The 18,324-nt window shown below is 43.8% G+C and overlaps 1 protein-coding gene across 1 annotated transcript in view; it reads left to right on the top strand.

Moving 5' to 3' along the window:
* Nucleotides 1-15,289, top strand: part of LOC141049948 (olfactory receptor 6F1-like) — a 61,640-nt gene extending 46,351 nt beyond the window's left edge. Inside the window, exons 3-4 of the mRNA XM_073546789.1 lie at nucleotides 12,216-12,313; nucleotides 14,351-15,289. Coding sequence (XP_073402890.1) covers nucleotides 12,216-12,313; nucleotides 14,351-15,289 — 1,037 coding nt within the window. The remainder of the gene's footprint in view (nucleotides 1-12,215; nucleotides 12,314-14,350) is intronic.
* The last annotated feature ends 3,035 nt before the right edge of the window (nucleotides 15,290-18,324 follow it).

Raw genomic sequence — 18,324 nt, 5'->3', positions numbered from 1 at the left:
AGGAGATAGACCTCTTAGTCAAAACCTGGGAGAAGAGTCAGTCAAACACGCAGTAAGGATCAGAGACATTAATATAAACTACCCTCAAATAGGCCTTAAAGAGATCTGGAAGAGGCTAGATGAGTGTTACGGCTCTGCAGAGGTAATAGAGAGAGCCTTGTTCAAAAGAATCAATGACTTTCCTAAAATATCTAACAAAGGTCTCCCAAAACTTAGAGAGCTAGGTGACCTACTACAAGAGGTCCTGGTTGCCAAATGTGAAGGAGACTTACCGGGACTTTCATACCTTGACACAGCCAAAGGTGTTAACCCTATAGTCCAAAAGCCGCCCTACAATCTACAGGAGAGGTGGCTCACACATGGCTCCACGTACAAATACAAACACAGTGTTTCATTCCCTCCCTTTTAGTAGACTTTATACACGAACAAGCGGCAATCAAAAATGATCCCAGCTTTGACTTTACAATGTCATATGCCACACCACCAGCTGCATACCCACGCAGAACATCTGTGGCAGTGCACAAGACTAATATTTCTTCTCCAAGTTCCAATTACAGGTCTGCTGGCTGCTCTCAATCAGAGACAAAGGTACGAGAACCTGACAAGCAGTGCCCGCTTCATCAGAAGCCTCATCCTCTCCTGAAATGCAGAGCCTTCAGAGGAAAATCTCTGTCAGATTGCAGAAGCTTCCTGAAAGAGAACGGTATCTGCTACAAGTGCTGCTCATCTACCACTCATCTCGCCAAAGATTGTAAGGTCAGTGTAAAATGCACAGAATGTGGCACCACAGATCATAACACTGCCCAACATCCTGGCCCAGCTCCATGGAGTGCACAGAACACGCCAGCTGACAGTGAGCATGGCGGGGAGGAAAAGAGCATGGATGTAGCTACACCAGAGATCACTTCACAATGTACCGAAGTCTGTAAAGGGACAATAGACACTAGGTCTTGTTCAAAAATATGCCTCGTCAGAGTGTACCCAAAAGGTCATAGAGACAAAGCTGTGAGACTGTATGCTATCTTGGATGATCAAAGTAATCGATCCCTGGCCAGATCAACATTCTTTGACCTATTCAACATTAAAGGACCAAGCACTCCTTACTCATTAAAGACATGTGCAGGTACTGTGACAACAGCGGGCAGGAAAGCCACTGACTACCAAATTGAGTCCTTAGATGGACAATTCTGCCTGCCACTACCTACAATCATCGAGTGTAATCAAATCCCAGACAACAGGTCTGATATCCCTACACCAGATGTGGCAATCCATCATGCTCACTTAAAACGCATAGCACACCTCATACCGGAACTCGGCCCTCAGGCACAGATAATACTGCTGTTGGAAAGAGATATCCTGCAGGTTCATAAAGTGAGAAGTCATATCAATGGACTCAACAATGCTCCCTATACCCAAAAGCTAGACCTAGGATGGGTCATAATAGGAAACGTATGCTTGGGACACATGCACGCCCCATCTTCTGTGACAAGCATGCTAACAAATACACTGGAGAAAGGACGCCCATCTCTGTTTCAACCTTGCAACAACCAGTTCCATGTCAGGGAACTACCACACAGCATCCAACTACCCAGTCACTTAATAGACTTTACTCATGACAGCAGTATGGTGTCAGGAAGCTATGAGGATCAGCTGGGGTGCACAGTCTTCCAGAGAACTTAGCAAGACAACCAAGTAGCAATGTCGGTAGAGGATAAGCTGTTCTTAGAGGTAATGGACAAAGGGCTCATAAAATATGAGGCCAACAGCTGGGTCGCACCTCTTCCCTTCAGAACCCACAGATCATGTCTACTAAACAACAGAGATCAGGCATTCAAATGTTTCTCCTCTCTCAAACACAATCTGCAAAAGAAGCCAGAAATGAGAGATCACTTCTTCTCCTTCATGTCAAAGATATTTGAGAACTGCCATGCAGAACTAGCTCCCACTCTCAAAGACTCTGAAGAATGCTGGTTTCTACCCATGTTTTGAGTATACCACCCTAAGAAACCAGGCCAGATTAGAGTGGTGTTTGACTCCAGTGGTAAGTTTGATGATGTCTCCCTGAATGATGTTCTACTGACAGGACCAGATCTCAATAACAAACTGCTGGGAGTACTTATGTGCTTCCGTAAGGATTCCATTGCCTTCATCGCTGACATCCAGCAAATGTTCCATTGTTTCCTTGTGAGAGAGAGAGACAGGAACTTCCTAAGATTCTTCTGGTACAGAGACAATGATCCTACTAAAGAAGTCACAGAGTACCGCATGAGAGTGCAAATCTTTGGCAATAGCCCTTCTCCTGCAGTCACCATCTATGGACTCAAAAGGTCAGCTCTAGAAGGAGAAACAGAATACGGGTCAGATGTCAGACAATTCATAGAGAAAGACTTTTATGTTGATGACTGCTTGAAAGCCATGCCTTCAAATGAGACTGCCATCAGTCTTCTCAAGAGATGCTTGCTTGCTCTAACCTCAGGCTTCACAAAATAGCTTCAAACAGCCAAGAACTCTTGAAAGCATTCCCTTCACAAGACTTGTGTAACAGTCTCAGAGACCTGGACCTGGGGTCAGACCCCACACCAGTGCAACGCAGCCTCGGGCTTCTCTGGAATCTAGAGTCAATCACTTTTACCTTTCAGGTCAGCCAGGAAGAAAAGCCTTTCACACTCAGAGGTGTCCTGTATACCATCAACAGCTTGTACGATCCCTTAGGTTTTGCAGCTCCTGTTACTATCCAAGGCAAAGCCATACTAAGAAACTTAACCAAGGAGTCTTCTGACTGGGATGCACCTCTGCCACCTGATAAGAGAACCCAGTGGGAAGCATGGACGAACTCTTTAGCAGCTCTCTCCAACCTGAATGTACCAAGGCCATACACCCCTGTGCCGTCTACAGAGATACAGAGCCAAAGACTGTATGTATTTGCAGATGCTTCTGTCAAAGCAATTGCTGCTGTTGCTTATCTTAAAACTGTGGACTCAAAATGTCAGAGCCACATTGGGTTCGTCAAGGGGAAAGCCAAACTTGCTCCACAACCAGAGCACACCATACCAATGTTAGAACTTTGTGCTGCAGTCTTAGCCGTCATGTTTACCTGTCTGTCAATCAGAGCCATCCACATAGAGCTCATTGAGTCACTTGACACCTCAAGCTTCATCAATGCTTTGAGACGTTTCATTGCCATCCGTGGTCCTATCAAGCATATACGTTCAGACAGAGGTACCAACTTCATTGGTGCAGCAAAGGAATTGGGCATACCTTCAAATTTAGACCATAAGACTCTCAAGAAGTTCCTCAGTGACCAAAGTTGCACCTGGTCATTCAACCCACCTCACTCCTCACACATGGGTGGATCTTGGGAACGAATGATTGGTCTAGTACGAAGAATTCTTGACTCTACTCTTCTTCAGGAAGGAGCAGCGAGACTTACCCACAAATGTCTAACCACCTTCATGGCAGAAGCCGCAGCTATAATCAATGCAAGGCCCTTGGTTCCAGTTCCTAATGACCCTGAGGAGCCCTTGTTATTGACTCCAGCTACTCTTCTAACCCAGAAAACAGGACTATCCAGTGCCCCTCCAGGAGGATTCGATGCTAAGGACCTCTACAGGCGCCAATGGAGGCAGGTACAAAGTCTTGCCAATGCATTCTGGGACAGATGGCGCAAACGACGCTTGTCTACCCTGCAGCCACAGACAAAGTGGCAATCCACCAGGCCTAATCTCAGGATGGCCAAAGGACATGGACCTAAGACATTCTCCAGACCAGTGACTGAGCTGGTCCTATTGTTGTCTTCAGAGGATAGTAATTGTGGCATCCGTTCAATGCCAGACTGGGAGTGTTCTGTCTCCGACATAATCAATGACTCGTAACTGCCTGCTGTGATAACATACAGCAATGATTATATGTTTAGAATGCTCAGTTTTCCATACAGTTTAATGTTTATTGTTCTCTTATCTCCATCTAGTGGCCAAAAGATATAACTGCTGTGTTATCTTAGTTTCATTTTCGTTCCTGTATTTTCCCTCCAATACACAATGTATTCTGGGTAACTTTGCAAGGGATCATGGTCTATGCCAGCCCCTTTCTTCTCTTCAGTCGGCCATTTCTTTCAAGTCTGCATATTGGAAGCACCTCATCGCTTGATTCCCCTTGTGTTAGCATCGGTGGTATGTAATCATTCCCTCTGTTTATTCTGCCTCATATTAGCTAGCTTAGTTACATTCCCTGCTCAGCTAGTAGTTCAGATTGTATGTTAAGTATAGTGTATATTTCCATGAATCCTATACTGATCCTATGAATCTGTTTCTGTTTGCAGTTTTACCATACACATCTATATCTACATTCAATAAACCACAGAGTCAACTACAGTCTCCTTATTGGACCCCGGTATAGCGGTTTAGCTGCTTGTTAAGCTATATGAATCCCGTTCATTTAATGAGGACATGACAGCGGTATTATTAAAAAAATTCCCATCTGAAAACCCTGGCAGCAGAGGCCACAGTTCGTTGGACAACCAACGAGTTAAGGCGAGAGAGACACAACTCCAATCCAGCAGAGGCAGGGGAACACTGGAAAAGTTCTGGGAGAGTTTTCTCAGACCCTCCCATCGGGTACTCTCACAAGGAGTGCAAAGTTTTGGAAGATGCTGAGTGAGTACCTTGCTGACCGTACCAACATCTTCTGTGATTCTTCTGTGCCTTATAATTATTGAGTATCCAAAATTTACACGTGGCATGAACTGGCTCTCTACGCCTTGGAGGTCCTGGCCTGCCTTGCCTCTAGCGTTTTGTCAAAGGGGGGTTTTAGTGCCTCTGGTAGAATTAGAACTGATAAGCGCATCTGCCTGTCAACTGAAAATGCTGACAGGCTGACTCTTATGAAAAATGTACAAGGGCTGGATTGGGCCAGACATCTCAACACCACCAAATGATAGCAGCAAAACATAAACTCAAATCTAGCTTCTTTTTTTGCGGGGGTCTATTCCCATGCACCTCTTCACACTCACACATGGGTTTATGCTTCCTGATTTGGCCTATTTGCTGTTGTTCTCCTCCTTCTCCTCATCCTCATCATCCACCATCACTTTATCACAAGGGTAATCGTGGTCTGTGATGCAACACCCACATTATTGTTTTTAAGGATGTTTATGATGCCCCAGACCAAAATGTTTAGACAGTATGTTGATGTATACCCCCCAGGGGGAAATGTTTATCAGCCCATACACTTACTGCATGGGCTTTACAAGTATAGGAAACCTCCTCCTTTGTAATGGGAACAGATTTTTAGGAGGCTTTCCTCCACGTATCTTCCAAGGAGTATTGGGATGCGTCCAAATTTGGGGCAGGCCTTGCATTCACTGCATAGGCAAATAGTATAATTGTAACTATAGGGTTGGTCAGCTTCAACAATGTGATTCTCCACTGCTGGGTCTTCAGCCTCAACACTGACATTCTTCAATGAAAGTTCTTCAGGCTCAACACTGAAATGCTCCACTGCCGGGTTTTCATCCTCAACATGGCAATTCTACACTGCAGTTTCTTCAGCCTTAACACTGAAATTCTCCACTGCAGGTTTTTCAGCCTCATCACTGACATTCTCCCCTGCTGGGTCTTCATCCCCAACACTGACATTCTTCAGTGAATATTTTTCAGGCTCAACACTGAAATGCTCCACTGCAGGGTGTTCTTCCTAAACACTGCAATGCTCCAATATAGGTTCTTCAGGATCAACACTGAAATGCTCAAATGCTGGGTGTTCAGCCCCAACACTGCAATGCTCCACTGCAGTTCTCAAGACTGCAATTTTCCACTGCAGGTTCTTCAGCCTCAACACTGAAATTCTCCATTGCAGGTTTTTCAGCTTCATCACTGACATTCTCCACTTCTGGGTCTTCATCCTCAACACTGCAATTCTTCAATGCAGGTTCTTCAGGCTCAGCAATGAAATGCGCCACTGCCAGGTATTCATCCTCAACACTGCAATTCTCCAATGCAGGTTTTGCAGTCTAAACTCTGCAATGCTCCAATGCTGAGTCTTCAGCCTCAACACTAACATTCTTAAATGTGAGTTCTTCAGGATTAACACTGAAATGCTTCATTGCCGAGTGTTCTTCCTCAACTCTGCAATGCAGGTTCTTCAGGTTCTACACTGCAATGCACCAATGCCGGGTCTTCTTCCTCAACACTGAAATTTTCAATTGCAGTTACTTCAGCCTCATCACTGCAATACTCCACTGCAGTTTCTTCAGCTTCAAAACTGAAAATTTCCACTGCTGGTTTTTCAGCATCAACACTGACATTCTCCACTGCTGGGTATTCATCCTAATCACTGCAATTCTCCAATGCAGGTTCATCAGGCTCAACACTGAAATACTCCACTGCCGGGTGTTCAGCCTCAACAGTGCAATGCCCCAATGCCGTGTCTTCAGACTCAACACTGACATTATCCAGTGCAAGTTCTTCAGGCTCAACAATGAAATGCTCCACTGCCGGGTCTTCATCCTCAACAGTGCAATCCTCCAATGCAGGTTCTTCAGGCTCAACACTGAAATGCTCCACTGTTGGGTATTCAGCCTTAAGGCTGGGTTCACACGTAGAGGAACTCTCGTGGGTATTACCGTGAGAATTCCGGAATTCCATTCTGTGGGAAAATCGCATTTTAAACTCCCGCGATTTTCCAGCGGAAAAACTAGCATTTCACAAGCGTAATTAGCTTGCAGAATTGCTAGCATTTTCGAAGCGATCTGGTGTTTGACGAGTGTGACCAACTTTTTACTATTGAGGCCACCTATGCGGCATCAATAGTAAAAGATTGAAGGTAAAAAATAATAATAAAAGAAAAAAAATTGTTATTCTCACCTTCCGACGTCCCGCACAGCCTTCCTGCCTCTCTCCACGCTCCCGGTAATCCTTTGCGACAATTACCGCGATGACATCTGTTCTCGCGGGATCGCGACGTCTCGCGGTCATTCGTGATGACGTCGCGCAAATGACCGCGAGACTTCGCGATCCCGCGAGAACGGACATCATCGCTCGCAAAGGCTTACTGGGAACGGTAGTGTTGAGAGAGGCGGGAAGGCTGCGCGGGACGTCGGAAGGTGAGAATAACAATATTTTTTATTTTAAACTCTATTTTTTACAGAGATATGGTACCCAAAGCCCGTAGGACAGTCTCCTCTCCTCCGGACAGTGGGTACCATCCGCAAATGTTCTGCTTACTTTTCTCATGGTGTGCACAGCCACATGCAGAAAGTAAGCAGAACAATGCATTCCTATGGGTGCGGGATCGCCGTGATTCCGCAAAATTAATGAGCATGCTGCGTTTTTTACCGCAAAGCGATTCCGCCGCGGTAAAAACCGCAGCATTATCACAGCATTGCGGAATCCCATAGGAAATATATATGTATGTAGGTGGGCACCACGGAAAATATGACATGAATATGATAACTGGGTGCAACATTGTACCAAGTAGATTAAATGAAAAAAAGGGAGAAAAGAGACAGGATAACATGCACACAACAGCAGAATGTCCATGTGAAAAAAGGATTTTATCATCATACAATAGCCAATTAAAAACCACAAATAAAGTGGGCAGGTGGAGAACACATGCAGTATACAAAGGAAGAAATGTTTATATAAATAAGTGTTTCAAAATATGCATTCACAACAATGCCCTCTATCACCATATAATATGCATAAAATGCTTAGTATAAACATATAGACAATTTGCAGCAATAAAGTCTGATCAGTCTAATAGTCACTTGTAGGTAAGTAAACAATCCAAATGATTACCATGCAAGTCCATAGATGAGGGAAGGCAATTGCTGGATCACATGAAAATTACCTAAGCATACTCACACTGCCCACAGAACCCAACGCGTGTCGCTGCTGACCTGCAGCTTCGTCAGGGGAAGTAGCCAGGAATGACATCAAGTCCCCTTTATAGTACAATTGCAATTGTAATCACTACAGGGCACCTGAGTGCGGCGTCAGCTGTGTGATGAAGATAACCTGAGTCCAGAATGAGTCATGACGCCTGCGCAGTAGATAGCATTGTATTCCTGAGAGATTGTGAACAAGACGCTAGCAGTTCAGAAGCCGGAGACCAGGACCAGGAGGTGCCCCACATGTAATAACGCTGCAGCTCTGTAAGCCAGGCAGGGAGGGGGAAGGTGGTTTTTAACTCTTTCTCCTCACATAGCCCAGCACCCAAGATTGACATCAGTGCTCCATAACATAAACTTATGCTGTCAACCTGGAAAAATAAAGTGATAATAGAGCGCCAGTACCTTGCAGCAGTGTCCATGCTCAGAATCACATGTAATACAAAAATCAATGCAAATACTAAAAATAAAAAATAATAATAATGCACTAATGACATAGAAACTGCACCTAAAAACATGTGAACAATGTATCCTAAAAATGGTGGAAACGCAGACAATCAGCAAGAGATATATATACCTTTAAATATATCAAAAGGGTAATGCAATTTCATGGATTACAACAATCAGGTAACCAATATAAACAGTGTGTTCTCCACCTGCCCACTTTTGCTTCATTTGTGGTTTTTAATTGTTTTTATTGTACACTTGGATCTCTCTAGCTATTGTATGTCAAAAAAAGCCTTTTTTCACATGGACATTCTGCTGTTGCGTGCACGGAATCCCATATGAATGCATGGGATGCTTATTTTTCGTGTTTTCCTGGCAAAATCGCGTGGCTAAAACCGCCGCGGAAACGCGAAAAAAAAAACCACGTGTGAACTCAGCCTAAGACTGCAATGCTACAATATTGGGTATCCGGCCTCAACACTGAAATTCTCCAATGCAGGTTCTTCAGCCTCAAAACTGAAATTTTCCACTGCTGGGTGTTCTTCCTCAATATTCCAATGCTCCAAAGCAGGTTCTTCAGGCTCAACACTGAAATGCTCGTCTGCCAGGTGTTCAGCCTCAACATTACAATGCTCCACTGCCGTGTCTTCAGCCTCAAGACTGATATTCTCCAATGCATGTTCCTCAGGCTCAACACTGCAATGCTCCACTGCCTTCAGCCTCAAGACTGATATTCTCCAATGCATGTTCCTCAGGCTCAACACTGCAATGCTCCACTGCCTGGTCTTCATCCTCAACATTACAATTCTCCAATGCAAGTTCTTCAGGCTCAGCATTGCTATTCACTGCATAGGCAAATATTATGGGACTTCCAAATTATTAACAATGGGAACTTATTATCCACTGCAGGTTCTTCAGGCTCAACAATGAAATGCTCCATTACTGGGTGTTCAGCCTCAACACTGCAATGCTTCAATGTTGGGTCTTCAGATTCAACAGTGATTTTCTCCAATGCAGGTTCTTTAGCCTCAACACTGCAATTCACTACCTAGGAAAACAGTATTGGAGTACCAAAATACTAATAATGGGAACTTTGGTTTCATGTGGCCATTCTGTACGGGACATCAAAGGGGTATTGGGGAGTGTGTAACTTTGGTGCAGGTCAGGTCTTGCATGCAATTCATAAGCAAATACTATGGGAGTACCAACTTCCTAATAATGGGGACATTGCTTTCATTTGACCATCCTGTAAGTGTCTTCAAAGGGGTATTGGGGTGTGTCTAAATTTGGAGCAGGGGCAGGCATTTCATTCAATGCATAGGCAAACGGTATGGGAGTACAAAATTACTAATAATGGGGACTTTGTTTCATGTGGCCATCCTGTATGTCTGATCAAAGGGTTATTGGTGTGCGTCCAAATTTGGGATGGATCTTGCATTCACTTCATGGGCAAACAGTATGGGAGTACCAAATTACTAATAGTGGAAACAATGCTTTCAGGTGAAAATCCAGTATATCTGTTCAAAGGGTTATTGGGGTGCGTGTAACTTTGGGGCAGGGCAGTCCTTGCATTCAATGCATAAGCAAACAGTATGGGAGTACTAAATTACTAATAATGGGAACTTTAGTTTCAGGTGGACCTCCTGTATGTATCGTCAAAGGGGTATTGGGGTACATCCAAATTTTGGGTAGTCCTACCACTCACTGCATACGCAATAACATGATAGGTGTTAGGTGTCGGGTCTCTTCCTCTGCACAGGAGGAATCCCGAGCCTTGCCTTCTGCAGTCTCCCATTCAGTCCCGACTGCAGAGGAGGCTGCTCAGCAGAGACATCGATCCCGGCGTCTTGCTCAGGCTAGTGCTGTCAGTTTGGTTGCTGCCGCCACCCCTGGTTCAGTTATAGTAACATGCACTAGCCAGCAGTGAGCAGCTCTTGGGACTAAGTCCTTCTTTCGACCTACTGAGCATGCCAGTGGGACAACCTCTCATTGGAGGCCAGAGGTCACATGCTCAGGTCCTGTTCCAATTGGACCACTGGGAAGGTCGCAGAAGGCTGCAACTATAAAAGGTTCAAATGGCTGCCCGGCCATGCGCTAGTATAAAATTATATTCGTATTATGTGTGGATGTATGTTTGATATCTGGTGAATGACTCATTAAGATCCCCTCCCTAGCGTTGTTGCATGTGTTGGGTGTTTGAGTAACTAGCGCCAGACTGTGCCATCCAGCACTAGGCAAAACAGTACAGCGTCTACAGCAATGCTGTGCGCAAATAGTGCGCTTTCCTGGCCCGAGCTTAGGGTGGTAAGTGGCATCTGCCAGAGCGGCGCTGTGCACACATAGTGGAGCATTCCTTAGCTAATTTTCCTTGGCACCGCAGTTGCAGCGCCAACACTAGTGGATGTATAGGGACTCTAACGCCTTGTCCTTTGGGCAGGGTCTTGTGACCAAAACATTAGCATTCTGACTGCAGTACTCCGGCCCAGTGACGCAACAGGGTTCCCCTCCTACATAATGGGTGAAGTTAACCCACGTGTGTTTATGTTATACTGCGATATACTGTCCGTCATTACTCAGCAGGAGGTTCCATCTCTGCACGGTGGACCCCGGGCTGTGAACGCACCTCATATCTCCCCTTATATTATTTGGTACATTCCGCTAGCCCTGACAATAGGAGTCCCACTGTTTTATATTGGGAACAACAAAGCATATCTGGCTGATGGCTCTCTAAGAATAGTGAGGACCGACTGCTGATCCTTTAAGAATAGTAAAGGCCGCCTGATGGCCCTATTATAATAGGCTTTGTGAATTTTAGTGTCCCTTGTTCATAAATGAAACAGGATGTGTCTGATGATGTGTCACACACCACATGGCCAGATAGGGTTGTTACGTGTTAAAATGATATTTCCCAGTGAATGCATTTGTCTTGGTTGAAAGCAATGCTAAATTTGACAAATTCATCAAAAACGCTACGTGTGAACATAGCCCAAGGTGTGGAGGAGCATTTTTGTTTTTGGTCATTTATTTTGCCTTATATACAAGTCATTAATCTGGAAAGTATGGTCCTTAGCATATTTCCCCAGAAAATCCAATTTGGTTTAGTTTTTGTGTGTTTTATTGTGTGCCTGTAAAAATGGTGTAAGACTCTGACAACATTGCTTAGAGCTGTGAACTAGGAGTCAGGAATGCTTCCAGGGGCGATCCCCATGATGCCCCCGTGTCATTTGAGCAGTGTTTCCATCATTTCAGATGTTTTTAGACCCTAACAGGACCCCCTGGGGGGATTGCGGCAAAAATGCCCGAGTTTCCCATAGACTTACATTTGGCTCGTTGCTCGGGTCGAGTACCCGAGTATTCCAATTTGCTCGACCCAAGCGATGAGCACTCAAGGATTTTAGTGCTCGCCCATCACTACTGTCTTCCAGTGTTTTATCTATTCCTGAAGGAAAACATCAATGACTTTAGATTACTAAGTTCTCTGGGGAATGAACCATAAAAATCTCCGTAGATTAATCTTATGGACAATTTGACTTCTCAATGTGAATAAATACAGCTGGTCCATTCATGATATTATCGTATTTCACAATCCATTATTTTTCACATGCCCACTTTACAGACAGAAATAAGAATTCTCCAAGAAAACAGCAGAAAATGCTAATCTATATCTATAAGGAAAGAAAGCATTGTACAGGAGAAGAAATCACCCAGCAGAATCCATGGTAGATAACACATGACGCTTTAATGACAAAGCATGGAGATTAGAGAACTATTAGAACAAATTTCCTAAAAATCGAGTCAGGGGATGTGCGCGTGACTTTTTTAAGACCCCTGCCGTCCCTTTTTCCTGAAGACTCTTTTCTGACATTTTTATTTTCATTTTGAGGAGGCTCAAAAGATGGAAATATTGCACAGCAATGTTATTTGTTTTCATTTCTCTGCATTAATTTCCTTTTTTTTTTGCTTTTTAGCAACTATTTTCAGGTGCGTTCAAGGCAAAATCCACCTAAAAAAGACATTGCGTAGATTTTTTGTAGAATTCTGTAGCAAGCACATAGCGTTCTCTAGGGATTCCTCACCAGAATGGGACAGTTACCAAATATATGTATTTATTTTTTAACTCAATTTGATCATAACCCGCCTGAGAATTTACACAATGTATAATAATGTATATTATTAATGTATAATACTTGAGATTAACAGGTTTTTTTTGTTTAAATCTTTTTCTGGACATAAAAGAAATGTTAGAAATTGGGCACCAATATGTGGGACAGATATGATATTCAAATTAATATTGCCCAAAAAGAAAGCTGATATACACTAGTTAATCTGGGGTTTATGATGATTACTATAACTGTCACGATCCATTTTTGTGCATTGCAGCAGAAAAAGCTAAGTGTTGTTTGTTTTTCCTTGTCTGTAATTTCTTCCCTAGGTGTTGTGTTAGTGCAGTGGTGGGACCAGTGTCTGCACTTGCCAATTCCATACTGAGTGATAGGTGCAGGGCAAGTGAGGGCTGAGGTATCCTGCTCGGCGATGGTTTGAAAGAAGCCGTATAGGGACGTCAGGATAGTCAGGACACAGGCTCAGGAGAGTGCAGGAGGTGTCCCTTTCCCCGTTCCCTATCGCAGGGCCCACCGTTGTAATTGTGTCCCGGTGTCCCCTTGTTTGTCTTGTTTAGTGACCGACCGATTGTCGGGTCGCGTCACACAGGGCCAGTCACTTCGTGACAATAACTCTCATTACTACTGACTTATGAGGTTCAGCCCTGGATCCTTTTTGGCGAAATCTCTATTTTTTTGCTAATAGATCGATATGACCTGTGCATGCAACAAGAACACCATACAATAATTTACATTATAAGTAGTGCACAGGTCTGCAGTGACACAACTAAGCCCCAATATTAATATTATACACTGTGACTCGTACTGAGAACCTGAACTTGGAGTGAGCCATAGCCTACCGTTTTGACGCTTCGGGCATTTTCTTTCACTACAGTTCATTAGCGTTCTTCACCAATAAACTATTGTGAGAACATGCACTTCATGGCCTCTATATTAGTAATTTATGATCAATGATGTTTCTGGATAATTTCCTGAACGGACAATAAATATTTTTAAATGCATTTCTTATTTCTGACAATATTAAGGCTCTGTTATATCTTTGCCGATTCCTGTCCGGTTATTTTTTGTTTTGGCCAAACAAAAGTCAGAGAGAGCGAAGGGTACCGTTACACTTAGCATTGCTCCAGCGATCCCAACAATGATACGACCTGGTAAGGATCGCTGGTGCGTCGCTACATGGTCACTAGTAAGTTGTCAAACAGGCAGATCTACTCAATGACGCAGCTATGATACGGCAATCCGTATAACGACCTCGGCGGTCATTGGGACCTTGTCACACAGCAGCTATTCTCACGACTCACGCCTGCATCCATGAGTTCTGCATCGCCAACGAAGTCGCTCGTCAGCGTTAAACACAGCGATGCATGCTGGCCAGCGGGACGCCAATGGTCAAAAAATGGCCTAGGACATTCGAGCACGATCAGCGATATCCAGTGGGGGGCCGGTCGCCGCTAAGTGTCACACGTAGCAAGATCGCTGGCGAGGTCGCTGTTGCGTCACAAAATCGGTGACGTTTCAGAAATCTCGTTATGTGAGAAAGGGTCTTTGGGTGGTGCTGCCAGCTATTTAAATCCCTGAATCTCTGACTTCCACTGCCACTCAGTAAGTACCGCTTACCTGGTCTAGAGCTCTGTTCCTTGCTCCTTTTGTGTCTTGCTGATTTATCCAATTATTGTATTTTAACCACTCTCTTTCTCCATGGCCTCAGCCTAAGGGTCCCTATGTAAATGGAGTGGCTAGTGGAAAGTCTGTCCAGGGAAGCTCTAATAACAGTTTCCAGATTTCCATGAAGTGTGCAATAGTGACAGGGTCCTTTTCACTGTTCATGTCTCTGTAATGAGAAACTTTCTCTTGTGATATCTTTTTTATTTTTTACCCCTTTTTGTTTTAAATTTAGGAGAACAATCTGACTGTGGTTACTCAATTTCTCCTTATGGGATTTCAGGGAAGTCGAGATTTAAGAGTGTTTTTGTTTTTTCTTTTCCTGGTGGTTTACTGTGGAACAATATGTGGGAATCTCCTGATCATCACCCTGGTGTCCACCAGCAAGAACCTCCACACTCCAATGTACTTCTTCATCTCACAACTGTCCATCAGTGACATCTTGTTGACCACAGATATTGTCCCCAACATTCTCTACATTATACTGAATAATGGAGGGACAATTACTTTTTTTAGTTGTATCACTCAGTTCTATTTCTTCTGTGTATCTATAACATCTGAGTGTCTTCTCCTTGCTGTGATGTCATATGACAGATATGTGGCCATCTGTAATCCACTCCGTTATGCTTCTATAATGACATCAGCTCATTGTGTGAAGTTAGCCAGCATGTGCTGGATGTTCGGATTTACCATTATATTGTCTGACAACATATCCATATCAATGTTGAAGTTCTGTGGGCCAAATGTCATTAACCATTTTTTCTGCGATCTTGTTCCTTTATTGGCAATTTCTTGCTCAGATACATTTATTGTTGAACTGGAGATGTACGTTCTAAGTTTTCCCGTAGCTATCATTCCAAGCACAATAATCATAACATCTTATGTGAAAATTGTTTCCACCATTTTAAACATTCCATCCAGTATGGGTCGACAGAAAGCCTTCTCCACCTGTAGCTCCCACCTCACTGTGGTCTCCATATTCTACTGGACTCTATTCAGTGTTTACGTTTTCCCAACAAAAGAACAATCATCGACCATCTGTAAAATCCTCTCACTGCTATATACTGTGCTTACTCCTTTTATCAATCCCGTTATATACAGCTTGAGAAACAAAGACATAAAGAAAGCCATACAGGAAACAAGATGGAAGCACTTCCTTAACAATATTCCATGACTTTACTGTCTATCCTAACTCAAAAACTAGATGATTTTTGGATGTACATATACACACATGCATATGGCTTGATAAACAAGGCTGATTTGTTTTCACTTACATCCTTGGAGTTTCTATTCCGAGACATCTACATTTGGATGATACAATTCCTTAGGAGTTTTTCACCAACTGCAGAGACTGTGCTACTTTGCTTCTGAGTGGAAAATCTTTGGCAATATGAAAATCAGAGGATGAGTAGGCATGTTATTAATGATTTGCAAATAATAAAAAATGGAGCCATCTTGATTTAATCAGTGTCGAGTGTGAGCCCCATGTGCAGAAATGCAGACATACTCATTTTGGCTTGCTATATATGAGGTTATTAATGGTTGTATAATAAATTTTCTGCCAGCAAGAAAGCAATCGTGAGTGCAAATCATCAAAATCCACTGCTGGCAGCTCTCTTTGCAATCACTGACTAATGGCATCCCAGATGTCCCATCTCATTTTCTCCGAGAACCTTTGAAGAGGGACAGGGTAACAGACAAGATAGGTCAATACCGGCTGGTGAAGGAAAAGTGAATGTGATGGTAGAGCTCACCTGAAGGTGTTGTGTGCATGTATAGTCTCTGCTGCTGCCCCATCATCATACCGGTGTCCTTCTCACAGTATAAAACCAAGTGGTTTTTATACCTAGAGAAACACACACATTTAGAATAGAGTAATTTATTTGAAATAGTGACAGACTCCTTTATTGAATCTAAATTAAACCATACTCACTGAATACCTTATCCACTGAAGCCATTGTCTCCTGCAACCAAAATGTATTAAGTAGCCACAATATTTCTCACCTGTCTGCCGAGAAGATAATAATCCATAATGTCCCATGACGATCTCGATGACTTTTAGAGTCGCCACTGATGTGACTGCTCTCAAAGACAGCCGGCTATACACTTGCAAAGAAGATAATTGCTCTTGCAGTGTATAGCACTGAGCTGCCGTGAGAGTGGTCACATGAGTTCATCAGCTGATGAGCTCGGGTGATCTCACTTACGGCACCACCGCTGCGTGTGAAAGTTCACCAGAGTTCATCATGCACTCGTGTGGTCTATCTCATTGCAGCTCAGCATTTTACACTGTGTGAGTGATGACACTCCTGTCAGTATATCACCGGCGGCCGGGTAGAGCATTCACATCTCCCGATGTGACTATTCTATACATGAGATTGCCGTGAAACAATTGGCAGTACGTGAACTATGGCAGGCAGGTGAGTATATGGTGGTTTATTATTTTAGAATTTTTTATAGGAGACATGGGCATACGGGGATTAGGTGATAAGGTGAGTATATGTATTTTTTTATTTAACATTTAATAGGAGACAAGGGCGTCATTGACTTGCATTGCTGCACAGGTCTTTTGGCTGACCCATTAACCATTTGATTTGCGATATTCCGACACATTGGAATTCCACTCTGCACATGTTGCAGTGACTGTGGCAGCAGTGGCAAGCCCTTCTGCAGTATGCCTTTTTGCATAGCCTAGGCCAGCGCAGTACGGATGTTACATAACCCCCCAGCACACCGAATAGGAGATGTATGCCCTTAATGCAGCAACCGACCGGCTGCGACCCCCTGGGCAGAGGTAAACAAGATATCCCACTTCTGATCTCCCCCCACCTTTGTAAATACCATGGCTATTGTAATGTATGTGTGGCATCTTAATTGGAGCCTTTTATCTACTGGCACGACACACATTGATTATCCTGCCCTCTGTATGTATATATTCAGGAGACCGATGAGTAAAAGGTTGTTACACTGGAAATACATGGAGTAGCAGTGATGTTTTATATGTTCCCATGTTACAAAGACTTTCAAACCAGCGTCCTTCATTCAGAAGTGAGGAAAAGCAAAGTGAACCTCATGAGAAATGGGTGGTAATGTAAGAGGTATTACAGCACAGAAGATCCCATTACACTGGTGGCAGCAGTGGGATATGATACTCTATAGGAGTAAAGGACAGAATGGAAAACAACTACCAGAAGATAAAGAGGAATACATTAAAAGACCTGGTGGAAGCTCGAGGATTAATCGCCAGCAACAAAACAAAAGCGGATTTGATAGCAGCCAACATGGAACATGACAGTGCAGCACCCCCCAATGTGAACGTGGAAGAGACTGAATTCCAGAGGGAGGTTTAGAGCAGACTGTCGTTCTATGGCCCAAACCCTGCAGTAGACATCGTACGAGAGGTGATGGCTGATGTGCGTACTGATCTGAAGGAAAAGATAGCAGAGCGCTCCAGGATAGAGCTATGTTGTGAGTTCATTTTTCCCTTCACCAGTGAGGTCTGATGAACTCCCTCTTCTGGCGAAGGAAGGTAGTGAGGCTGATTACCAAACAGCTGAGCAGGTAGATGAAGACTGGGTCACAGGAACTGATGACTGGATATAAGGCAGTCGACGCCCTGCTGCCTTGCCGGTGATTTTCCTGCTGGATTCTTGGAGACCAGTCTGATTTCTGCTTCTCAAAGCTAAGTTTTGCTCTGCCTTTTGTACACTTTAGTTCTGGTTTTGTTTGCCTTGTTTTTTGGAGTTCAGCCATCCCCGGCCGGGGGTGAGCTGAATTCCAATTTTGCCTCTGATCTGTTGATCTCTGGCTCTTTCTTCAGAATATACCTGAGTGCTGATATAGTCTTTTTGAAGCCTAGCGACTTCAGGGCCTGTTTTTCCTATCAGTCTGTTGGTTCATTTTTGGTTAGGGTTTTTGCGGATTGCAGACAGCAGCTTTTCTATCCTGTCCTATTTAGTTAGCTTGGGCCCCATCATTTGCTCAACCTATCTTTCTATCTGTGTTAGTGTTTTTCATCTTGCTTCACAGTCATTATATGTTGGGGGCTGCCTATTGCTTTGGGGTCTGCTCTGGGGCAGTTTAGATTTCCCCTTTCTGTCTTTATGCTAATTTAGTTCTCCGGCTGTGATCGAGGGGTCTAGGGCACCGTAGGAACCCCCCACGGCTACTGCTAGTTGTTGTGGATAGGTTCAGGGGTCTGCAATCTGA

This window comes from Dendrobates tinctorius, unplaced genomic scaffold, assembly GCF_039654945.1.
Source record: "Dendrobates tinctorius isolate UK_male_01 unplaced genomic scaffold, ASM3965494v1 ptg000151l, whole genome shotgun sequence".
Taxonomy (NCBI): domain Eukaryota; kingdom Metazoa; phylum Chordata; class Amphibia; order Anura; family Dendrobatidae; genus Dendrobates; species Dendrobates tinctorius.
This window is presented reverse-complemented; position numbering and strand designations above follow the sequence as displayed.